General features: G+C 49.0%; 1 protein-coding gene across 7 annotated transcripts; it reads right to left on the bottom strand.

Moving 5' to 3' along the window:
• Positions 1 to 443: 443 nt before the first annotated feature.
• ELMO3 (engulfment and cell motility 3) lies at positions 444 to 23,877 on the bottom strand. 7 transcript variants are annotated; one of them, XM_083514978.1, is made up of 23 exons: positions 23,493 to 23,876; positions 23,010 to 23,060; positions 21,708 to 21,792; positions 21,384 to 21,484; positions 21,143 to 21,183; positions 19,532 to 19,604; positions 19,367 to 19,417; positions 18,132 to 18,301; positions 15,857 to 15,956; positions 14,845 to 14,996; positions 14,325 to 14,403; positions 11,807 to 11,857; positions 11,064 to 11,186; positions 10,300 to 10,431; positions 9,291 to 9,395; positions 8,742 to 8,850; positions 7,422 to 7,558; positions 6,413 to 6,576; positions 5,786 to 5,898; positions 5,486 to 5,590; positions 4,339 to 4,421; positions 3,595 to 3,672; positions 444 to 2,653 (listed from the first exon to the last, which is right to left on the bottom strand). In XM_083514978.1, the coding sequence occupies exons 4-23, from the start codon at positions 21,459 to 21,461 to the stop codon at positions 2,441 to 2,443; spliced, it is 2,157 nt and encodes a 718-aa protein (XP_083371104.1). In that variant the 5' UTR covers positions 21,462 to 21,484; positions 21,708 to 21,792; positions 23,010 to 23,060; positions 23,493 to 23,876; the 3' UTR covers positions 444 to 2,440. The 7 variants fall into 7 exon arrangements, with proteins under 7 accessions (XP_083371104.1, XP_083371106.1, XP_083371103.1 ...); XM_083514980.1 differs by lacking the exon at positions 23,010 to 23,060 and having other exon boundaries at positions 21,662 to 21,791; positions 23,493 to 23,877; XM_083514977.1 differs by lacking the exon at positions 23,010 to 23,060 and having other exon boundaries at positions 21,708 to 22,352; positions 23,152 to 23,876.
• Between the last annotated feature and the right edge of the window lie 1,225 nt (positions 23,878 to 25,102).

Genomic DNA, 25,102 nt, shown 5'->3' with positions numbered 1-25,102 from the left:
ACCAGGCCCACCATAAGGCAGCTGCATAATGTTCACTCACTTCCACGTACGCCATTAGGCTTCTCATGCAGGGGTTCCTCTGCAGAGTACTTCAGAAAAGCAGCTGCTGGTGTGGCCTGAAGAGTGCAGCTCACTTGCTTTAAAAGGGAGACAGGGAATCTATGGTCCTCTAGATGTTGCTGGACTACAGGTCTCATAATCCCTGACCATGGGCCATAATAGCTGGGGCTGATGGGAGCTGGAGTCCAACAACAACATGAGGGCCACAGGTTGGGCCATCCATTCACTGGGCTTTTTTTAATCCCAGTCACGACCTCCAAAGCATCACACAACAAGAGGAACGGCCTGCTTTCTCAATGGCAAGCAGAGAAACCAATTCCTCTGGTTTGTGCACAGTCATCGCAAAGCTTCAATCACTCACAGCAGTTACAAAAAAAACTCCATAAAGATAATTCCCTTTATTATTATTAATAATAATAATATTAAGGCCTCTGTGCCAGAGGCAGTACCACAGTGAACATGTTACAGTAGAAGCACCTGAGCAGGAAGGAATTCAAGGAATCTGGGAAGTCCTTTACAGGAGATACTGAATGTGGAAATTTTTCCTATGATAGTGGGCAGCTACAGTGCTGCAAGATTGATGAATAACACAGACAGGTAAGGGGGTCGGAGGCCAGGAAATAGCCGCTCCAGTGCAATTGGACTCAGTGTTTCTAAAGAGGCATAGTGCTGTGAAAATACATATATATGTGTATGTGTGTGTGTGTGACATCTAGAAAATTTCACAAGAAAACCAAATTCACATTTACTTACAAAATGACTTAACAGAAGAACAAAGGAATTGGCTGCCCATGGGAATGCCACCTGAGTGTCAGCTTCCTGGCCTTAGCCAACCTTTGGGGAAACTTTGGCTCTCCACATGTTGCTGAACTACAACTTCCCACCATCCCTGCCATTGGCGATGAATGCTGGGGCTCATGGGATATGTAGTTCAGCAACATCTGGAGGGCCAAAATTTCCCCACCATGGGACTTTAGTGTCTGCATAGGTATCTCCCTTTACCCCACCGCCACTGGGAGGCTAGCAAAAGAAAAAGAAAGAAAAAAGTATGTGGAATGGTAAGAAGCGCAAAATAAGAAGTTACTTAAAGCTGCTTAATTTGCATGATTGACATTGGCCATTGAATCCATCTTTTGTCAGTGCATAATTGAGGGAGATAGTTCAAAAGCAACAGATACACACACACCCCTGGCTTAACAAGTACCATGTCACATCTTGAAAATATTTTCAAGAAAACTTTGGATGCATTTTAAGAGCTTTTCTCTGAAACAGGCACTGATTCAAGAGCCTATGAAGAAAGGAAGCATTCTGGAAAGAGGGGATAAAGAAAGAAGAAACACCTCTCTCCACATGTTCCTCCCTTGCTACAGCTATGGGGAAAAGGTCCCTGAAAAGATAGTTATGCTACAGTTTTAGGCAGAGTGCCTCACCCTGTCACAGCTCTCCTGTTGCTCAGGCAGGTGACAAAACATACCTGATGCTGTTCTCATAGAGCAAGGGAGCCAGTTTTGTAAAGTGCTTGTTTCTGCCTTTCAAAATGTGGCAAAGAGAGATCCCGTAGGCAGTATTTAGCTAAACAGAGCTAGGAAAGAGGTGGCATTGCCACTCTCTGTGGAAGGAGTCAAAGTTTCTTAAGGTGGGAGATCTATTTATGTATTCCTCAGAAAAGCGAGGGAGGGGAGGACACTGTCCTCCCCCGATCATATTTCCCCAACTCCTTTAATTTTGCATAATATAGGTCATCTGCATAATTGAGGCAACCTCACTGTATAGCAAGGCTAAATGTGAAATACAATCCATTGGTAAAGCAGCAGTTTTGCTGACAGAATCAACGCCTCTGTGCGGTGGATTATCATCACATAGGAAAGTCTAAAATGGGATATCTAAAAATACAAGCCAGGATCCACAGAAGGCAAGCCTCTCTCTTCTTTCTTTTAAAGCAACTTTCTAGCACTCATTGTTGCAGGTGTTGGCTATAAAGACAAGAGAGCCCCGTGGGTGGGAATCAGTGGCTCATCCCCATTTCCCTTTCATAGTGTTCAGTTTTCAATCTTTAAGACCTGTTTCGTCCTCCAATACGTTCCCAAGTCCCTGGCAAAACAACCTGGAGGAAATTATTCAAAATTCTGAGAGGTCTCAAATGCTGTAGCTGGAAGAAAGCAAGTTAGGTCAGGTTGCATTAAGCTTAGTGTGTGTTTTTTTCAGTTTCAGCATCATGGGAAACAATGGTTACAGCAAACATGACATGGGGAAGTGAACTGGTACCTAAGCAGGGGTTGGGGGAGGGAAAATCTGCAGCGTGTTCCTGATCTGGTTTGGAGGATCATCCAAAACGAGCCAGCGGCTATGAGAAGCAGAGCATGCTAGGAAGAGGTAGCCTTTACTGTTCTATATGGGTGAAATCATAGCAGAAGTTTAAGTTGCTGGGGGGCTTTGGGATGGCTGGTGGAGCATCTGGGATGGGGATGTTCTCCAGATCCAGCAACCGCAGTTTGAGCTCCATAGACAGCAAGATGTCCAGGTCACTCTGCGTCCGTTCGCTCGCCATCTCTCGGCCCAGGAGCACATTCAAACCATCGGTCCATAAGCAGAACTGAAGAACAAGGAAAAGGGGGTTTGCTCGTCCCATCATCCATTAACTCCTAAGCTCCAGCCTGTGCGCTGAAGGAGGGGTTCACACAAGCACTTTCCGACAGGAAGCTGGTGTGATCCAGCAGAGCACTAATATTCTCACTGTGTTATTTTCACGTTGCTGCAAAAGGGCAAAGCAAGGATCAGAGGGTTGTAGCCAATGCTAGCCCTTCTCGAAGTAAACCCATGGGTATGACTGGCTTAGGTTCATTAATGGGCATACTCTGAGTAAAGCTTAGTTGGAGACAACCCACTGAGTTAACGGATATGTTTAACACACCGTAGACCACTTCAGAGTTCGTGCTGGGTCTGACTACTAGAGTACTACTGCTGTCCCTTCTCTGTGCCTAAGCATTCCCTCTCTTTCCAATTGTTCAGGTGTGCCTGCCATTGCTTTTGTAGCCAAAACAACACCCTCCTTGCAGCAGGCATGGGGGAATCCCCAAAGTTTGCATGAGTACACAAAGCCTTGGGGGGGGGGGCTCAAGTGGAGAGAAACCCCCAAACAGCCTGTTGAGGACTGAGTAGCCATTTAAGGGGAGAAGGGTCCTAGCTCAGTGGTAGAGCACCACCTTGCATGCAGAAGGTCCTCGGTTCAATCTCCAGCATCTCCAGGTAAGGCTGGGAGAAGACGCTGCCTGAAATCCAGGAGAGCCAATGCCAGGCAGTAGACATTAATAATAAGCTAGATGGCCCAGTACAAGGCAACTTCCTATGAGGATGCTATGCAGCTACAAAATGGGATAGTGCATAGATCACGGCTGAGCGGAACAGTGAACAAGAGCACTTCATGCATCAGCATGTTCTTGCAGTTTCCACTTGAACCCTGCTCTATTGCAGAGAGAGACAAATACTCCATTCTGTTAAGATACAGGAGATCCTCTGCAGCACGTAGCTACTCACCTCATAGCGCGTAGGAGCAATGAAATTCAAATGTTCCCCAACATCATAGCTGATGGAAAAGGCAAGGTCTAGGAGGTCCTGCAGGGAGGAAAGTGGGAAGAGATGCAAGGCGTTTTCAATGATGCGGTTCCATCAGACCTTGGGGCAGAAGTCCAGGTCCCCACTCAGCAGAATTACTTACTAAATTTCTATTCTGGCTTTCCAACCAAAGGAGCCCAAGACAAGAAGAAGTTAACTTCAAACTTCAAAAAGTTAACACAATGCAGTTTTAAAAGTTAAAATAAAAACAACTTTAAAACATTTCAAAACAATTTGAAAACCATCAGAAACCCATAGGCCACTTGAAAATTTCTAAGGGTCTTGGACCATTTTTCTGCCTAGTGTAGCAACTATAATGCACTATGCTAGATGCTGTATGTTTTTCAGTGTATTGTTACTGCTATTTTATTTTATTGTATTTTATTTTATTATATTGTATTACAATTTGAACTCCATTAAAAAATCAATATGCGTATTTAATGCTAACAGGCCTGAATGAAGCTGGTGGAGCACTGATGCTTTTCTGTTCAGGTCCTGCTTGTGGGTTTGCCACTGTGAGAACAGGATGCTGGACTAGATGGGCCACCGGTCTGATCCAGCAGGACTCTTAAGTAACAGTAGGGGGGAGAAGGTAGCTTGCATACATGTGCACAATTCCCCTATTTATATATGTGAGAGGAAAAGAAGAACAGAATGCAAACTGACCTTGTTCTGTTTGCCAGAGCTCTTCTCCTTGGTTTGTGGGCATTCCCGGCCAGTAAGCAATGCTTTCATATCTGCCACAGGAACTTTGGGCAAAGAAGCACACACAGTTTAATACACCACCAGGCAACAAGGACAGATGTGCAGAGCTCAAACCGGGAGAACCACAGGATTCGGGAGCAGGGATAAGAATGTGCCCAATCCATACTCTCTCACATGAGTTTCTTCAAGCCAAGGGTGCAGCAGTGCTGGTGCTCCAGTCGTCGTTGGACTCCAATTCCCATCAGCTCCAGCCAGCATGGCCAGGAATGATAGGAACTGGAGTCCAGCAACATTTGGAGAGCCACAAGTCCCCCACCCCTGCTTTGCAGGCACCTGGATGAGCACTTGGGGAGGATGCTTGACTAGATGGATCTTGGCAGGATGTCCTTGACCAGATGCCCCAAGGGAAGACTTGTTCCTCCTCTGGGAGGGTGGCAGCCTCTCCCTCCACCTCCAGGAGGGCTGCTTTTATATAATCCTTTAAGATCAACCTCGATGAGACCCTGCGTATAGGCCCACTATCAAGATGTATTAGGTTGATGGGCACTTTCAGACAAATGAACTATCATCTCAGCCCTTATATACTCAATTGAGCACTGTGCTCTGCAGGTGAGGTCCTCCTGCAGTTGCCATCTGAACAGGGAGTCTATTCCACACAATATAGGAATCGGACCTTTAGTGTTGTATCACCTGCCCTTTGGAATCCCTCCTGCCTTTGAATATTAGGAATCTACTGAAGACCTCGTTCAACCAGGCTTTTAAGTTGAGATGTTTCCTAGCCTGCATCTGTATTTGAATTGTTTTTATGATGTTTTTATCTCTTCATGTTTGCTGCCCTTTGGTAGCAAGGGCAGGATATAAATGGAAGGAAGGAAGGAAGGAAGGAAGGAAGGAAGGAAGGAAGGAAGGGTCAAAGGGTCTTTTCAGTGGTGGCCCCATATTTCTGAGATACCCACTTTAGGGATTCTCGGTTCTCATTCTTGCTTTGGTGGCTTCCCACCTTTGGTCTTGTGAGTGGCACAACAGAGGAAGCAAAGCAGCCTTGGAAGCCATAGTGGGAGCAGGAATATTGAAGGTCAGATGCGACACATGGGACAGGTCTGCATACCTTTCTCTGGCAGGCTCTCAATTGGCAGACTTTCTATGCCCTCTTCAACATCTCCGTAGTGCAGAAATTTGTGGTTGGGAGAAAGGCGGCAGAACCAGAGCTTATCTAGCAAAGAGAAAACAAGTCACAGCATGGAGATTATGGCTGCAAGAGCCCTTCCTGCAATAGATCCAGTATGAGCTCCTTGCCTTCCAACTTCCTGACTCACTTGTTTCCTAGTAGTCTCCTCTCCCATCAGAAGCCCAAGCTCCAGCTGCCCTTGCAATCCCTCAGTGGAGAACATGGCCTCCAGCCACTTACCCTGTCTCCGCCGGCTGCTAATTTTGCGGAAGAGCGTCCCTTCGCAGAGGTGGAGGAGTCTCTGCTGTTGGATCAGCTTGAGAAGCTCAGGTTTCAGGCGCTCTCTCAATTCCCTGGGCAAAAGCACAGTGGAAGGAAGAGTAACACTGCCTAATATCACAAGGCCCCATGACCTTTCAACAGTCCTCCAGCCTCATCCTTACTGCCGGAACGAGAACATTCTCTCTGTTCTGGCATTCCCAGAGAGCAGAACATCCTCCCATTCTGTTCCAGCACTGAACTGCAGGCAAAGCAGATCTCTCCCATTGAGCTATGGCCCTTCCCCTAGAGGCCGATGGGAGTTGTTGGACTACAACACCCATCAGCCCCTACTAGCACAGCCAATGGTTAAGGATGGTGGGGATTGTGATCCACAACTTCTGGAGAGTCACAGTTTCTCCACCCTTTGATTTAGGGCTGTAAGAATTAGAATCACAAAGCCTGTAAGCCACATAGTCCAACATCCCTCTTGAGCAGGAATTCCAAAGCTAGAGCAGAGATTGATACCTTGAGGTATCTCTTCAGGCACCAGATATACTAAAAGTATAGATACAAGGCACAAACATATAGCAAAGCCTCCTTACTCACAGGACGGGCGCAGCTAGGATCTCCTCCTGGTGCATCCGCTCCGTCTGCCGAAGACGCAGGATCTCGCTGTAGTTTAGGCTATTCACTCGACTCTTGAAGAGCTCCAGCGAAGTGGGCCTTAGGGTGAGGATTCTGGTGATCTGCTCCCGAACCACCTGCATCACCTGCAGGGCCAGAGATTCATGCAATGGGTAAACAAATGGATATGATGCCCTATCCCCATCACCACCAAATTCCTCTCTCCCCTAAACTCTTGAAAGCCCCCTCAAGCATGTTCATACAGCAAGTGCTCAAATTACAAAAGAAAGGCTGGGGGAGACGTAAACAGAATAAAGACACCACTTTTGTTCCCCGACTCCCATCTAGTTTGCTACAAAAATCATGTCAAATGTATCAATGTGCACAACTGCTGTGGCATTGTGAGTGGTTTTCGGCACATTTATGTGGAAAAGCAGCATGAAAATTGAAATAAATGAATAGTAGCCATCTAAAAACTATAGATAAGGAAGCCAGCCCCTCTCTGGCCTCCATGTAAGCACAGCACAGGATGGAGTATTTCAATTCAGTATCCAATAGCCCAAGACCAATATTTTGTCCTGGTTAACAGTCACCTATGAAAACTAAAACTGGAAATTTTTTTAATGGGATTTTAAAATTTAGGTATGTATCTGGTAGAGCAGGATATACTTAATTCATTTTTGTTGTTGTTTGGTCAATTACTGGATTTTATGTAAGATTTAAAAAATGGTATTCTAGTTCAATTAGTTTTGGTTTTCATCTTATTTATCATACAGTGCCAATGGGTATGCGTGGGACTGACGATGAAGCTTATTGGGTGACAGCAAGCCAGTTGCTCTCTATCAACCTAACTTGCCTCATAGAGCTGTTGTGAGGAAGATAAAATGGGTACATGGGAGAATAAAATGGGTATTCACCTATACATATCAATTAGCACATGCATATTTGCATCCTGAGCCTGTGCCCCAAAGTCCCTGCTGCTAGGCCTCACCTTGTCAAAGTCTTCCTGTGTCGCACGCATCTCCTTCCAGGTCTTGTTCAACAGCTGGATGCAGATGCAGAAGAATTCCTCAAAAAAGCTTTCTTGGCCGAAAAACATGGGATAGAAGGCCTGGGCTGTCTCAGAGCCTGTCATAAAAGAGAAACACAATCCCTGGGTCTGTTTTTTTAAAATCATCTCCTCCTCTCTCCTTTCTGCTCCTCCAAATTCGATAACCATCCAAGAACTTCCATGGAGAGCTTCTCTCCCCATAATACCATCTTCCCATTTCTCTCAGAGGTCTCGCAGAACAGGATGTGAGTGTCCTAAAGCAGAGCTTTCCTTTTCATGTTGGTGACACACTTTTTAGACCATGCATCATTTCGTGATACAGTAATTCAGTTTTACTAACAAACTAGAGATTGAACTAACCCCTTTCCAGCCCTAGAAGGAGCACGGGAAGCACATACACTGCAGCTGACACACTAACATGTTGCGATACACAGTTTGGAAAGCTCTGTCCTAAAGCATGGGAGGAGAGACTGGTGCTCTCCAGATACTGCTGAACTCCAACTCCCATCAGCCCTCGCCAGTGTGGCCCAATGGTCAGGGATGATAGGAGCTGGAGTCTGACAACATCTGAAAGGCCAGAAGTTCCTCACTGCTTCCCTAAGGGCTCTGGGGGGTAGGGGAGGAGAGCTCCCTCTGTCTTCCCAGAGCACCATATTTTTAAATGCCTACGCTCATTCTCTACAGCTGGACACCACCATAAATTCCTTTTCCATCCAGGGGGACTTGCTGGTTACAGCTATGCAACTTGGTTCCCCCCTCCCATTTTTTAGGCCTTCATTGTTCCTTTTGTTGTTTCCTTCTCAGATCTTCCACAGCACATGTGGGGGTGGGGGGTGGCAGACTTTAGACTTGTGGGATCTACTTTGTTTTTTTACTGTAACTCTAGGACCCACCAACCAGAACCAGGGCAAAATACTGTCTCAGGTTGGTGGACATAGGCCAAGAACTAAGGAACAGGACACACTTCCAAGCCCAGAAATATGTGACCAGGACCAGAACCACACTCACACATCCTTCCACTCAAATCCACTCCTTTTTGCCCACACCATATTCTTTTTCAGCAATCTAGTTTAGGAAAAGAAAGCACTTTATAAAGGGCTGTTAAACAACTGCAAATCAGAACGCCATGCCAATTTGCCTCACTACCAGCCCTGCCGGCTCATAAAGAAGGCCTCAATGGCAGTGTGTGAATGCCGGCAGAGGGACCAGAGTCACAAGGCATCTGGGGTTCAGAGAGAAAAGGGAAGTACTAATACTCACAAGGCTCCCCCACATGAAGGATCTCACAGAGCAGGAAGCAGAGCTGGATGCTACTCCGGGCAAATGGGCACTCGTGCTTATCTTCTCGGCTGCTGTTCTCAAGAATGAACTGAGAGGAAAAGGAAGAATGTCACAACCTCCTCAGGCCTGCAAGAGTCTGAAAAGCAAGCTCAGGGAGGCAGTATATTATATTATATTATATTATATTATATTATATTATATTATATTATATTAGTTGGAGAACAGTGTCATGAAATTCAGAGAAGTGCAAATTTGGAAGGATAGCTACGCTTCAGTTTGCCTATTGTTTTAGAAAGTGCAAATCAGGTATGTTTCTGTTAAGTTCTGAACCAAACCGGATTTATTCCCTATCAAAGAGGAAAGCCCACCAGAGGGACACTCTGCCCAGGGTGGGGGCATCTCAATCCTGGAGCCAGCCCCATTCCAAGCACATGGCTGCTACTGATTCCTGAAGTTCTGCTATAAGTTGGGGGGGGGGGGGGAGAGAGAAAGGACCAGCGTCACAAAGCAAACAAGCTCTTCCATTACCCTGCTGTAGGCACTTGGGAAGTGCCTGGAGAAATAGACCATGCTGTCTAGAGCAAGGAGCCCTGGAGGGCTGCGCTGCAAATCCAGGGCAGGGTTAGTGTTATTCTGAAAAAGAAAGACATAACGCAATATTAGGGCTGCTTAAATTGGTAAGGGAGGAGAGGAGGCACACACAAAACAACACAAAAGACACAATAAAGAGGCAGTGTCTCAAAATGCTGAGGGGCAGAGGGCTCTCCTTCACTGCCAGGCCCTGACAAGCTGCCTTAGAGATGAGTAGCAGTACTACAAGTCTGGCTGGGCCTAGCCACCATGGCAGAAAATAAAATGCCGGCATGACCCAGCTGCCCAGGGTTGTCTGAAGAGCTGGGCCAAATATTTATAAAAGCAGGGGCCGCGGAGGGCAATGAAGGTGTCAGCAGTCCCAGCCAAGGTGGAAGCCAAGAAGGTTTCTGAAGAGTCTGACGAAGACATGAAATTTGGTCTCTTTGACTGGCTTGCTGGGTCAGCAGTGGGCCCTGCTTTGGTTCTGGAACCCTGGCAGCTGTTAGGTGCCAACACAGGCGATGCCACCCTCTCAACAAAACTTGCCCTGAGGGTACTTTGAATACTTGCTGTGCTCTCTTCTTGTGGCATATAATCTATACCGAGCACAGAGGCCCAATGTGACCCTCTGGGCCTCTCTGTCAGGACATCTGAACTGTCACCCATCACCCAGGCCACAGCCCTTCCCTGGCCCTCCTTGAGCCCTTTTGCCAAGATGAACTGTGTTTCTGAACTGTGACAGTGCCTCCTGCTTGCCTCAAAGGAGTGTCTAGAAACCTCTGATTTCTGCAAAGCTGGCGTGTAGTCAGCTGTCCTGAAGTAAGAGCCACAGCTACTGCCCTCCTGTACATATTTGTCTCTGGCCCCGTCAACCCCTGGCATGAGGCCCCCAGAAGGTTCCCCACGAGGGAATGCAACCCTTGAGCTGAAAAGGGTCTTCCACCCCAGTCTATGAGGAACTTACCACAAAGCCCAGCTTCCGGAACTCCTTGGCACAAAGGGAGTGCCGGCGCTCGGTGTTAGAGCTGCTGGCATAGGATTCGTTCTCGGAGACAAAGGCCGCATGGCGCAGGGACTGGAGGAGCTCCCTCTGATCCTGCACAGAGAATATCAGCGGGGTTTGCCTTATGAGCTGGAGAGGCTGGGGAATGAGCCTGGCACCTTCTGCAAGCTTGCATTTAAACACTGGCCTGGCAGGCATAGGTGACAAAGTGACAGAGGCATACAGGAGAACGGAGCCCTTCTCAGCCAGCCCCCAAAAGGGTTACAATTTTTGTGGGACTTATTTACAAGGTGCTAAAACTCCACTGCACTGAGAGTTGAACTGTTTGTGTGACAATGAAGGTGTAGTTCTGCTGTGGAACAGTTTTTCCCTCCCACAAATTTCCAATCTGGGGTGGGCATTGGGGGTGGGGGAGGTGGCTAGTGGGAAGGTGCCGGAGTGCTGATCCAGGTTTGCACAACAAGCATGTTTTCAGCAGGCAACAAAATATCGGAACTGACAGATTTCAACAGGAAGAGTGTTCCAAAGTTCTGGGGTTGCTAAGCTAAAAGTCATGGAAAAGGCATGGAAAACTAAACTAAATACGCGGTAACTATGGGGCCAGTCAGGAGGGCTTCTCCAGATGATTGCAGCAATCTGGGACCAATGATCCGAGGCCATCAAACTTTGGGGCAATACAATGAAGTTGAGAGGCAAGCCACGAAAGTGAGGAAAAGGGAGCAGACCTGTAAATAGGGGTCCATAGGGGTCCTCATCTTCTGCTCCAGAAGGTTCAGCGTGAGAGACTGCAGTACATAGAGGTAGTGGGCCATCTCATCCCCAATGGGCTCAGAGGCATGGATGATGTTCTAAGGATGGAGAACAGCAGAGTCACCTGCATTGTCCACCTCCCTCCCTCCCATCTCCACCCCTTATCCCCTGATGCAATATTCCAACTCCTCACAGCAGAGCTCAGTGGGGACAAGGGGTACCATCCACCAAGGCAAAATGGGCAGAAGAGAAGCCACAGAAGAAGGGGAGAAAGCTAGAGTGAGGACCCAGAGAAATCAGGCCAGTCAGTCAAAATGTAAGAGCAGAGATGGGAAGCCTCAGGCCTAGGGGCCTCTCTATCCAGCCCTTAGGACTCTCCCGGGCTTTCCCAGCTGCACCATCACCGGCCCAGCTCCTAACCCTCCTTATCCGGCTGAACTATGTCTTCAAGCTCTTGCTGGCCTGTGGTGGGGGCTAGAGAGGGGTGTGCATAGAAAGCACGTACAAAGGTAACAATTCCTGTTTGTTGCCCCACCCACTTTTGCCTCTGGCCCTGCCCACCACTGGCACGCGGCCCCTGGGAGGTTGCAGCCCTCAGGCCAAAAAAGCTTCTCCATCCCCATGCCTGAGAAGTGGGCACACAGGTGAGAAAGCACAACGCTTACGGCGAGGAAATCTATGCCACACACCCCACCGCAAGCCACTTGCATGCTTTCACCTTGTGGATAAATTGCCGGAGGTTCTTCCTCCCCAGATACTCCATCATGCCCTGGAAGGAGAAAGGAGTCAGGGAGCCAGTTCCAAAACAAACCTCCCGCCCCACCTTTCTTTCAGCTATGTGCACAGGTCCCCAACACATCTGTGCAAGCATGCAAGTTCCAGTTTCTTGCATCAGGTGGCAAAGTTTCCCACCCACAGACTACTTGGCACCCTTGTCAATTCACAAGCTCCCCATGCTTGCCCTAAGCAGGCTGCAGGACAAGGGTGGTGACTCATGGCCTGCTAGCCCTCTGCCAAGACCAGGCACCTCTTTGCTCTCCAGCCTGACACCAATGCAAAGAGGTTCTAAGAGGCTCAGGAAAGGAGGAGCTCTCTTTCCTGAACCTTGGAGACCTTCTTGGAATTGTGCTGCACCAAAGGGAGAAGAGGCCCTTTCCTCTCCCTTTTTCCATCTAACACCCGTGCTGGGCTAAGAAGAGAGGCTCCAAGACCAGTGATGCCACAGGGAAGTAAAATGATGTGGAAGGTAACATTGCCCCCCACTCTCTGCTGATCAGCAAAAGAACAACGGGCTGTCTCCGCCTGTCTGAATGTCTGTGTGCATCTACTGTATGTATGGGAAGTAGCATGTTTGGTGTGTGTGTGTGTGTGTGTGTGTATGCATGCCCAGATGAACAAATAAGTGAGCAAGCATCAGTCACTTTGGCCAAGCCCACCATGGGCATGCAAATCTCACGGGGCGATGGACAATCTTCAATGAGGCCCTTGGGTTTCAAAAGGTTAGTCACACCTGCTCTAACCGCCTCACCTCCCTCCCCACTAATGGTCCAGAATTTAGCACATCCACAATAGCTGTACACCTAGGAGAAAGCACACATGCACTGGCTAAAGGTCTGCTTGAGAGAGGCTGGGAATGAGGGTGTTACCTTTCCACCCCCACCCCCAATATTTGTTGTCACCGCTAGAGGGGGCTCTACCATCTCCTACAGGAAGTGAATCTCCTACACCAACACCACTGGCTAAGGCAGTGTTTCCCAACCACTGTTCCGCGGCACACTAGTGTGCCGCGAGATGTTGCCTGGTGTGCCGCGGGAAAAATTAAAAAATTCGAAAGATTTTTTTTTTAAGTCAAATTTTCGATTGGGGCGCCGTCACTAGATGACCCCTGGGGTTCCCTCCCTCCCTCCCGCTCTGTGCCTCCCTCCTCCTCCTCCTCCAGGGAGGCCCTTCCTGGCTCTCGGCCAAGGCTTGGCGGCTGCCACTCACTCACTCACTCGCTCGCCCACCCGTCCCTCCATCCCTGCACCCGGCCTCTCCCCCTCCGTCCCTGGCGCGGGGGCTGCCGGGATCCGTAGTCCCCTCGCCCTTGGGCTCCGCACCCGCGCGGGGTGCACGAACTACGTTTCCCAGCGTGGCCTGGCGGGCCGGGCGTTTTGTTTGAAGCGCTCTTCTCCCGGCCATGGAATGAGCGCAGCGGCGGCGGCCGGGCGGGCAGGGGCTCTTCTGCGCAGACCCCGCGCAGCCTGCCTGCGCCCCCGCGGAGATCAGGCGGCAGGATGGAGCCCGGGGATCCCCGCGGAGGCGGAGCGGCGGAGGCGGAGGCTGCCCCCCAGGTAGGGCTGCGTCGGGGGGGGTTGTTTATTTTTGCAATGCTGCATCCGCGCCGGAGGGGACGCATCGGACCGCGGGGAGACCCCTTGGCGGGCGTGCAAGGCAATGCATGCGTGCAGGCGTTGCATGGAGTGCAGTGCAATGCAATGGCAACGCGGCGCCCTGCATGCATGCATGCAACTTCCACCAGCGCTCCGGACTTGGCAGGTGAGGGGGGTCCCCAGTGGGCGGCAGAGAGAGCCGGGAGGGCGAAGGGGAGCCGGGGGGAGCAGCGCTGCTCCCCGAGCCGAGCCCGGGGGGAAACTTCGCCGTCGTTGCGCCGGGTGTTGGAAGCGGAGGCTGGCGGGGGCCCCTCACCTGCAAAACCTGGTTGCCTCTCATATATTTCGTGCATTGCATTCATCGCCCGCTTTCTCCTCCAAGGAGCTCCCGGGGGCACGCGTGGTTCTCCCCGTGTTATCCTCACAACAACAGCCCTGCGAGGTGGGTCAGGCGAGTGGCCCAAGGGAGCACCCAGGGATTGTCCTGGCCAGGTGGGGTGATTTGAACCCTGCTCTCTGCCCGGTCTTCGTCCTCATTTAGCCCCCACATGTGCATGACTGTGCATGACTGAGGTTTCCCCCCCTCGTCTTGGCTATGGTGTGAGTCTGTGCTGTTAATTAATGGGGTTCTGCCTTCGGAGAAGATGAGCCAGCCCTCAAGAAGGTGATTATGTAATTTGCTAGCAATTCATGTCCCTCCCGGCGTGACGCTGCGCGCTGAGGTCACGGGGCTGTATTGGTGGTGTGCCTCGAGATTTTTTTCATGAAACAAGTGTGCCTTTGCCCAAAAAAGGTTGGGAAACACTGGGCTAAGGACTACCTGCTCCTCCTCTTGCCCTTCTGGGGCCAACAGATCTCCCTTACCCTCCTGTCGGGCTCTTTGGCATTGAGGAGCAGAGCAATAAGAAGAGCCATGGCTTTCAGCTGCAGCTGCTGGTTCGTTCTAGAGGAAAAGCAAAAGATTTGTATTGTTTGAATGCTGGAGGAGACTGGATCTCACCCGCACCCCGTGTGCCGTACCAAAGGTCCCTCATGTATATTCATGCATGAGGGTACTAAAACCTACAGATGAATGCTTGTCATACTGTTAACTAGGCACACAAGGACAGACTTCCTAAAGCTGCCTCTGGCAACCTGGCACCTTCCAGGTGTTCTGGACTCCCAGCTTCCATCATCCCCAGCCAGCACAGCTTGTATGGGAGTCCCAAACATCTGGAGGATAACCAGGTTGGGGAAGGCTGTGCTTAAAGAGCGGGCAATGGAGGCCTTGATGGGAAGAATGCTTTAATACCGACACCTGAGCAGTAAAACCGAGAAGAGTAGAAATAGAAGAAAAAAATGGCACCTGTAGGGAGGAAAACTAAATTGGCGGTGGTTTGCTTACACTTGCAAAAGGCCAATGAGACGATCCAGAGTCACTTGTTGCTTGACCAGCTCAAAGAGAGAATGGCTGGTTGGCACCATGTTCTCCAAGATGGCCAATGAAATCTGCTGGATTGAGGCATCCATCGGGACTATGTTGACATAGCTTACGATCTGCAGCCAAGGAACAGGAATGGACAGAATCATAAGTCTGGGAGGGGCCAAAGCCCCAGCCTCACCTACGTTTTTCCTGGCATCTCCCACTGAATCCTGGAAACTGTACTTTTCCAAAGGTGAAGATAATTGATTTTATTTATTTATTTAGATCCCAATTATTTCCAGAACCAGGACTCAAAATTTAAAACAAACACAAATTGTATGGTAGAATATCCTGGTAAGATTCACAGTTCCTAGGATGTATTGGAGCAGGGCCAACCCACTCCCCAAGGCAGCACCCCACCACCTCCACTGACAGAAACAATAGCAGCATCAGTGCTGACTTCCTATGAGATCTCATGAGATCTCAACGAAATCTCATGAGATCTCGCCAGAACCTGCCATCATCACCACCACCACTTTGCACCATGCAACCTAGATAAGGGATGCGTTGGTGTGAGTGGTGCAGCGGCAGGGCAAGGCAGCACTTCTCATTTCGTCTCGAGTGGAAAATGGGATGCACCACACTTGCACTGAAGGCACTCTTTTCTTTAAAAAGGAAACATATCCTGTGTGGGGACTTGCATAGAGGTGCTATATAGCAGAACACCCTAGGTTCAGTCCTTAACATCAGAGCCAGCTCCAGGTGTGCACAGGTCCTTGGCTTGCCACCTCGACTACAGTTAAGGATACTGTGAGTTATAGCTCTGTGAGTGGGGAACTACAGTCCCCAGGATTCTTTGGCAGAAGTCATGTGCTTTAAATGTGTGTTGGATGTGCTTTAAAAGTATGGTGTGGATATGCCCAAAGCCCTTGAGCTTGTTTCCAATGGGTTGCAAAAACAAGATGAGCTGCCATTAACGGATAGGTAACCTTGCCTTTTTGATGAATGCCGGACTGAGAGTCTCCCAGGAAACGAAATCGTGCTCCATCAGCTCCACGAAGGCCTTCAGAGCATAGGCTAGAATCTCCCCTATACTGGAGCAACAGACAGCAAACAGGGTAAGAGAGCCCCAGAGAGGCCACCCAGGAGGACCAAAGTGCAGCTGGAACAGAGACACCCAGAAACGACAGGAAGGATGCATGAGAGACACCTAGAAAGGAAGAGAGAGGGGGAGAAAGAGAAAGGAAGACAAAGGAGAAAAAGAGAGAGAAGGAGAGCGAGAGGTGACGAGAAGGAAGTTCTGTATAAGCTCAAATTCCTAGAAAAGGCCAAGGGAGAACTTCAGAAACCACAAGCAGGAGGTGAAGAGTTCAGAAAACCTCAACTTCTGCCCCCAGAAACTCCAAATTTGGCAAATGGAATATGGAAAGAAAATTTACTTCAAACATTAAAAAATTACTTGATTAATTCTGGAGCGTTTATGGGTGAGAGTCAACCAAGTTTTACTAAGGATAGACGCAGTGCAATGAACAAACATGACTAGGTCCATTAATTTCAATAGATCTGCTCTGAGTACTATGTACAGTTGCTGCCTTCCACCCCCTCCCTTACTATAGTTTCTCTCTCTCAACCTACCCTACCTCACAGGTTTTACTTACCGTATTTTTCGCCCTATAGGACGCACTTTTTCCCCTCCAAAAATGAAGGGGAAATCTGTGTGCATCCTATGGGGCGAATGCAGGCTTTCACTGAAGCGTGGAGAGCGAGAGGGGTCGGTGCGCACCGACCCCTCTCGCTCTCCAAGCTTCAGGAAGCTATCAGCAAGCCTGGGGTGCCCGCGGGAGTTCCCTCAAGGCTCCCTAGGCTGCGGATAGCAGCCTGCTTGCCCGGAGCGTGGGGCGCGCCGAAGCAGAGCGCCCCGTGCTTCGGGCAGATATCCGTGGCTGGGGGGGAAATAATTTTCCCCCCTTTATTTCCCCCCAAAAAAACTAGGTGCGTCCTATGGGCCGGTGCGTCCTATAGGGTGAAAAATACGGTATTTATTTCATAACATTTATATACCACTTGATTTTTTGATGATGTTGTTGTTGTTGTCTGTGTGTGTTTTCAAAAAAAACACCCTGTCAAAGCAGTTATTTGTAAGGTTGTTGCAAGGATCACATGGCTATGGAGAAAAAAGAAAATGGGGGGAGAACCATGTACAACGGGACGAATGAAAAAACCCAGATCTGGTGTTGGGGGCTGGTTCTGCAATGGGCAGTTACTATGGAATAGACACACTGCCTTTAGCCACTTTTTATGGGAAATCCTGTGTCACAACTTAATCCTAACATGCTCCCCCTATCTTTTCCATGGTAGGCTTCCTTTTTTGTTTTTAACATAACTTCTCCAGGTGTAGACACAGCTATCTTGACTAGCTGCAGCCTGTACAGAGTTCTCTAGCCGGCTGTGTCTGTCAACTCTACGGCTTTAATCTTTCCTGTTTCCAAACTGCATCGTCTCCCTAGGTCTGTTCTTTTATTCCTCCATTGCCCCAAACTGCAGCTGGGTGGGGAGTTGGGGAATCCCGATTGCGAGTGCAGTTGAAGGAATGCTACTTTAACCCTTCCCCAAACACAATCATCCCAATGAAAATCCACCCCACCTCCTCCACCAAGCTACATTTGGGGTTGAAAAAAAGGACTTCCCAGTTGACTATAAAATGCAACTTGGATTTCAGAAGTCTGAAAGCACAGCTGGATGCTGCTACATCATCTACTGGTTTCTGGGTTACAAGATATAGTCCTCAATACATGAGATCTGCCAGCTGCAAACCAAACCACCGACTGCTGAGAAGGATTCCCCTCAGCCTAGCTATAGAAATGGAGATATGACAGGCATGGGGAACCCGAGGCCCTAGGATTCCATCTCCTATCAGCCTCAGCCTGCATGGCCAATGTTCAGGGATGGATGGGGGTTGGAGTCCTAGAAAATCTGGAAGACCACAGGTCCCTCATCCATGTGTTATAAACTGGCAAATCCTTTATGAAGGTATTCCGCATAAAAGATCCTCAGAGTTGGCCAGAAAGAAGCATCAGCTGCAGCCAAAGTGCATGGGGAAAGCCCTGGCTCAGAGACAGCATCTGCTTTGCACGCAGAAGGTCCCAGGGGTCCTGGAGAGCCACTGCCAGTCAGTGAAGACAGTACTGACTTGGTACCACGCAGCTTCCTATGTTCCCCTATGAAATTTGGGGGTCTCTGAAGCTTCCTCCCCCACCTGGGATACTCACTTGTTATCTTCTTCCACAATGAGGAAGAGCTGGTTGAGGCCGTTTCTGCTAATGAACTCCTGGGCAAAGGCGACGTCTCGGGAGAGGCCTGCCAGCTTCTTCAAAGACTCAGACTTCACGTCCACATTGTTGCTTTGAATCCCACCATGTAACTTTGCTGCCTCTTGGTCCTGCCAAGCAGAATTTTTGGCTTTTTAATTTTAGACAAATCCAAGCAGCAGACACATTTGGAATACCACGCACCATTCCAGGTCCCCCATCTCAGTGTGAAAAAAGAAGAAGAAAGAAAAACAGAGACGGCAAACTAATAAAGGGCTTTCCTTACAGAAGAGGCAAAAATATTTGTGGCCCTTGCTATTGTCTTGTTTTTATTGACTTGTGTTGAAGAACACAAGTCAATAAAAACAAGACAATAGCAAGGACCACAAATATTTTTGCCTTTTGTCGCAGTTACATACTATATTTTGGTATTTCTAGGGCTGGATGTTTGTGGGGCTTTTCTGCTGACCTTTAAATGTTTTATTGCATTCTGACCATGTTTTAATTCTAAATCTCATCGGGAGGAGTTTTCTTCTGTTATAATGGCAGTATAAAAATGTTTTTAAATAGAAGAAATGAACAAAATAGATTTAGGAAAGGGTAAAAATCACACCTCAGGCAAGAAGGGGACATCTGAAAAATGCTTTTAAAAATCATGCAAGATAAAAAGCAGATATGCAGAACAAGTGAGAACTGCAACAAAATGTTGAAGCATGAAACACTCCTGTTGAGTGTGCCAGCCAGACATCCATGCCGTACTCTACAGTATGTCGGTATATTTCCCTTTCCACTTGCTCTTCCATTCTCACACACCACCAACCAGCAATTCAGTCCATCAGCATTCTAGGGCTCAATCCTGACTTGCTTGCAGCTATTCCTCCTACAGATCTTTGGTCCTTCTGCAAATCTAAGTGACACCTCCCTTGGGTGTGGGTGGCTGGATGGTGACACTTGGTTATTCTGTAAGAAACATCACTCACAGCCTGAACATCAGAAACAGATGGAAGTATTGCACTTCCTTCTTTATACCAGAGTTGGCGTAAAGGATCAGTTAACCTTTTTCAGGTAAGGGCCACATGGATGCATGGTCAACCCTCTGAGAGCTGCCCATCAAAGTGGGCATGGCACAGTTATCTAGGGACCACAGTTGTCTCATTGTGCATTTTTCATCTTAACAACTGCATAACTGAGCCTACCGGAGCGGTGGTCAGTTGCAGGATGCTCCCATTCTTAATCTCCCCGCGATTCTGGCAAAAACAAGAAAAGAAAATGGTTGCACAATCAAAATTTGGCACAGAATACAGGATCAAGCAGGGGGCAACCCCTAGGAAAGATCAATGATATAAGCCAAATGTACTCACCGATTCTGTGATGTACGCTTGCTGCCCATCCACATACTGCAGAGCGTAGCGCTCCGAATTATTCAAGTTCCACCTGTATTAGAGACCACCCGTCAGAGTTCTGCCACAGCAGGGATCACAAAAGCATCTGCATCTCCTCAGGCAAATGCGACCAGCTCTAAAGGACATATTCCCATCCCACAAGGAGGCAAAATGCTTGTGATGGGCAGGTAAATTTCTACAGTATTCAACATGGGGGACAGGAGGCAGAATGGCCTAAGCTTGTTTTGTTTTTTTAAGAGCAACAACACTGTTTGCTTTTTTGAATGTCAATAAAAATGGTCCCTGATTCTTTTTAATTTAAATACTTTTTAAAACTGTAGTTGTCAATCACTATTTCAGGAGCCACCACAAAGAAGAGGGAACAACACCATTTCAGGAGCCACCTAGGACAAATGCAGGCATCACCAAAAACCTAAAAATGTAAGCTTCTTGCTTCAGACTTCATAAGAAGAGCCTTGCTGGGTCAGGCCAAGGACCCATCGGGTCCAGCATCCTGTTCTCGCGATGGCCAACCTGGTGCCTATGGGAAGCCCCCAAAAAGGGACCTGAGTGCCCCACTGCTCTCCTCACTTACGATTTCCAAGCCACTAACATCCAAAGGCATACTGTCTCTAACAACAAAGGTAGTACTGTTTTTACCTATATGCAAATTGATGAAAAGGTAGATTGATAGACTAATACTCAAACCATTAAACAGAGAACAGCCCTTTAAAAGGAAAAGAAAACTACTATTTATTCACACTTTTAAGAAGTGTTTAAGGCTTGTGTGAACTGCCCTAAAATGAATTCAATCCTATGCCAAAACCAGTTGAATTCTGAAGCTTCCATAGATCATACACATGAAAAATCATTGTGCAATTTTGTAAAACATATGTTTTGCTCCGTTTATTCTGCAATGTTTATACATATATTCTGATTTTGCTAATCATGAACAAAGCCAAAGAGCTTTGTAAAGCACCACTCCCAGCATGGTAGCAAAAATTACCTGTCTTGTGGCACCTTAGCAGATTTATTATGGTATACGTTTTGCAGACTAGAGTCCAAACTGAAAGGTTACTCCATCATAAGTTTGGCAGCCTTTAAGGAGCAACAAGATTCTATTTTGCTTACACAGGTCCATCATTGGACTCTGGAAATCTTATTCAGTTACCACTCCAGCAACAGACATCATGCTTTGTTCACAAACACACTTTCAAGCATATCTTTGCAACCATCTCTAGCACAATAAGTTATTTGAAAGTAAAAGGGAATGCCTGCAGCCAGAGACTGAGGAAGCCGAATTCTGCAGCAATGTCACATTTTGGGCTTAGAGAGAATTGTGCTGCATGTGCACACATGTAATCTTGGGCGTATCACAACAGAGTTGAAGATATTACTCATGCATAAAGCTGGAAAGAGTAAACAAAGTTAAAGCTCAACATGTTCATAGAAAACTATGGTAGATTTTTGCTGACATTTATGGAGTGTGGCTTTCTAGCTGGAAAGGGGCTGTGGAACAGTTGGCAGTTCACTCCTTGCCCTCTAAGCTGCTCTAATTCAAGGTGAAGGTGGAAAGCAAAGGCTACTCACGCGTCGCAGACCTCTTTCACAACTGCCGACAGCGGCTTGGCCTGCAATTAAAAGCACATGGCACATGGAGACCAGATTCCGTACACAGGGGAAACAAAACCATTTCCATTCTAGATAAAATATGCCCAGAAGGATTCCAACCTGGAAGTGGTCCTGCTTTGTAGAGCACTTAGGGTAACAGTTAAGCCAGGAACCCCTTCCTAGGACAAAGCACAGGACGGTAAGGCAGCAAGGCATTCACCTGATTAAGCTCAATGAGCTGGGGGATGGCGCCCATCATCTGGACAGCAATTTTCACAACATCTTTGGAGGGCGGCATGGTGCTGCCTCACCTGCTCCCACCTGAGAAGAACACAGGATTTAAGAAGGCCATTAGAGAAGTAGCCACAAGAGGAATCCTCTGGAATCCCCTGCCACTGAGGAAGCCCACTTAGGAACCAGAAGCTTGTTTTGCGTATTAACTGCTGGGTTCTCAAAGCTTTGTAACAGGGGAGGGGAATTGCAGGCCCAGATCCACACCTTTCAGTCTGGCCCATGGGACTCTCCCCAGGCCACAAACCCTCACCGGTTTTGTTCACACCCTCCTTGAGTGTGTGAGCCAGCGCTTGGCTGAAATGTGTCCTTGAACTCTGATAATGGCTCTTGCTTGCTTGCCTGGATGGAGGATAGAGACGGGTGGGTTAATAGGTGTAGATACTAGCCTACTTCACAAAGGCAAAAATTCACATCAATTGCTCCGCCCACTTTTGCCTGTGGCTCCACCTACCAAAGGTGGCTTGGAAGGAAATGCATCCCTTGGACTGAAGGAAGTTTCCAACCCCTGGTTTATAACACCCAGGGCAGAACAAGGCAGACGTCCAGGGATCCACTGAGCACAACAGGAACACGAAGCTGCCTTAAAATGAGTTGGACTCTTGGTCCATCCAGCTTAGTATTGTCTACACTGATTGGTAGCAGCTCTCCAGTGTTTCAGGCAGGGGTCTCTCTCCCAGCCCCACCAGAGATGCCAAGGATTGAGCTTGGAACCTTCTGCATGCAAAGCAGATGCTCTACCATTGAGCTAAGGCCCTTTCCCAATGAACAAGAGGACCTCCAAACACAGCAAGGTTGTCTTCCCACATTTTAAAGCTGGTGAAGTAAAACCACAAGGCACTTTGCACTTGCTCAGGCTCCAAAAAAAATACCCCAACTCCCAGGCTATCCCTTGATTCTCCCAGTGTTTTGACTCTGCACCATTCCTAATATAAGTGGGGGCAAAACGTTGCACCATTCACTGGCTACATATCAACAGCACTATAATCAGCTAATGGAACCCAGTTAGTCTGATGGCTATCAGCCTAGGACAATGCAAAGGTGGGATTTTTCACTGGGACCACCAGTGTTGTGGAATGCCCTTATTGCTGAAATTTGAGAGGCCCAATCAGTGTTGGCATTCCACTAGATCCTGAAGACATGCCTCTTTCAACAAGTATTACCCCTGAACTGAACTTGTGATTTAAGTGTTTTAACTGGAATGCTTTTATAATTGTTTCATTGTGTATTAAGGATGTTTTAATGCTGCAACAGATTTGTCCTTGTACATTTTAATCGTGTCCTGATCTTATACTTGTAAACCGCTCTGAGGCCATTGTTGCATATAAGCGGCATATAAATTAATAAGAAATAAACCATCATTAAATCCAGTGGCGTAGCGTGGGGGTGCAGGGGGGGCCGGGCACACCGGGCGCAACATCTGGGGGTTAGGGTTAGGGGGCACAAATCCACGGGTTAGGGGGGCGCAAATTACTTGCCTTGCCCCGGGTGCTGACAACCCACGCTACGCCACTGATTGAATCCATCATTTTGTAGACATATCTGCAACACTTACCAGATAGCATGAAAACCGCTACAGCTTAATCTATGTCCTTAGATAGAGATCCTTACCTCAGGAGGAGAAGAAGAGAGAAAATATTCCTTGAAGGATAGTGGACAAAAATATATAACGAACATAGGGGCTAGTCCCTAAATACAACTTTTTTGGAGCGGATATCATAAGGAGAAATAAATTACGAAATGGAACCAAATCACCCCTGACTCCGGAAACCAGTAATTAGCCTCTTAACCCTTTTTGTCCCAAAGTCAAAATTCCTCTCTCTGGAACTTTGAACACGACATGCAGCTACTCTGATCTGGAAGAATTTTGCAAAGCTTCCCCCGCACCGTCCCGCCGCCTGCAGATCCCCCAATTCTTCCCCCCGTCCGTCGACCCCTGCGGGGGTACGATGGATCCTCCCCCCTGCTTCGCTTTCAGCCTCTGCCCTCCAAACTGTGGCTGCCTCCCTTCGTCCCCAAACGAGGGGTGGAGACATACCCGCCGCGGGAGAGTGGAAAGGGGACGGCGGCCCGGATGAACCACGCCGCCCGCCTGCTCCGGGAAAAGAAGGCGCCCTGCAGAGAGCAGCCCCAGCCTGGCTCCTGCAAGGGACCGGCGCGCACCTCTGCAAGCAGGTGCCCTTGATGGGGTCCCCGGAGGACACGCCAAGGAAGGCTCGTCCGGGCGCTCGCCGTCTCCTTCGCCTCCTCCTCCCGCCTCGTCTTCCGATCTTCGCCGCCAGAACGCGCTGGCCCGGCCTCCTCCTGCTCAACTCTCGGTAGTTCCGGGGCGGTGGCTGGGCTCCCCCCCCCCCAACCACGGGTGCGGAGGAGGAAGGCGAGCGTCCCCGCCCCTGGGGAGGGCTAGGAAGTCCGGATCCCTCCAGCGCCGTCCAACACGCCGGGGCGCCCCCGGCCGGCGGCGCGTAGCCCATCGCCGGATCCTCAGGCCCCCAGACGCCTCGCTTCCCGGCCCCTCTCCGGCAAATGCCGTCGCGGCACTGGCTTCGTGTGAAAGTGGGGAAGCTTCTCCCCGTTTCCAGCAAAAGGGTCCAGGGTGCCGCATTTCTGCACGTCAAGGGTGCGGGCGCGAAGAGGTTGCCGTCGAAAGGGGAGCGGGGCTTGGCAAAATCAAAAAGGTGGTGGCCATGATCCCAGCCTCCATCAGTGGTTAAGTGGCTCCTCTCCTGCCGGGCTTGGTGGTCCGGGATTTCTAAAAGTCAGTATGGTTTGGGATGGGTGGTACCCAGAGCAAGATACTCCCTAACCGTTTGGTCTCTCCTTCTGAGCAGCAATCTGCCATCAGGATAAGGCTCTGTGGGCAGCAGGAGCCTCAGGGCAAGAGTCCCCAAACCCACTGAGCAAGGCAATGCACAATACCTTTGGGGTAGTCACAGTGGAGTAGGGGGGAGTGGCCCTGGGCACTACATGGGGGGCATGGACCAGGCACACAATGCTGCCATCCACTCTCCCGGACTGGGGCGCATGAATGTGTCCCTGCCGCAGCAGGCTCCCTCTGTGCCATGCCATCTTCGGGGGCACCCCCCACATGGCTGACCCAGGTGCTATTTGATAAGTTCCACCACTGAGTAGCCAGCATGTTCACTCTCTTGTCTCAGCGACGTCTACACTGCCTTGGTCACATCCACAGAACGGAAGACAGCAGAATGCTCAAGGATGTGCTCTAGGGGAGCTGGCTCCCGGTACCAGACCCACTGACATATCAACTCTGTGTTACAAAGATGTCTGCAAACGTGGCATGAAGGCTGGCAACCCCAACCCCATGATGCAGGCAACCACAGCACCTGGAGACCATCAGTTAGGTTGTGCATCCATAGCAGTGACCAGAGGAGGAATGGCTGCTGGGAGGAGCGCAGAGAGAAGAAATGCCATAGTGCAGCAGCAGCACAACCAGACGCCTTCATCTGCCCCAGCTGCAACTAAACATCTCTCCTGTATCAGTCTCTACAGCCACAGAAGGCACTGCAACTTTCCAGCAGTTTGACTGCCTAGACTGACAGATGCAACCAGAGCCAGCATGGTGCCCTCAGATGCTAATGGGGTTCACCTCTCATGAGCTCCAGAGAGCATGGCTGATGACCAGGGTTG

Source organism: Podarcis liolepis, assembly GCF_965112155.1.
Source record: "Podarcis liolepis genome assembly, chromosome: 7".
Classification (NCBI taxonomy): domain Eukaryota; kingdom Metazoa; phylum Chordata; class Lepidosauria; order Squamata; family Lacertidae; genus Podarcis; species Podarcis liolepis.
This window is presented reverse-complemented; position numbering and strand designations above follow the sequence as displayed.

Excerpts from the sequence above, each read along its gene's own strand:
- ELMO3 (XM_083514980.1), bottom strand. The coding sequence starts at position 21,461 with ATGCCGCCCTCCAAAGATGTTGTGAAAATTGCTGTCCAGATGATGGGC. Across the intron at positions 11,187-11,806 it reads TCCGGCAATTTATCCACAAG|AACATCATCCATGCCTCTGA; the intron begins GTGAAAGCATGC and ends CTCCATCCTTAG. Across the intron at positions 4,422-5,485 it reads TGAGAGCCTGCCAGAGAAAG|TTCCTGTGGCAGATATGAAA; the intron begins GTATGCAGACCT and ends CTTTGCCCAAAG.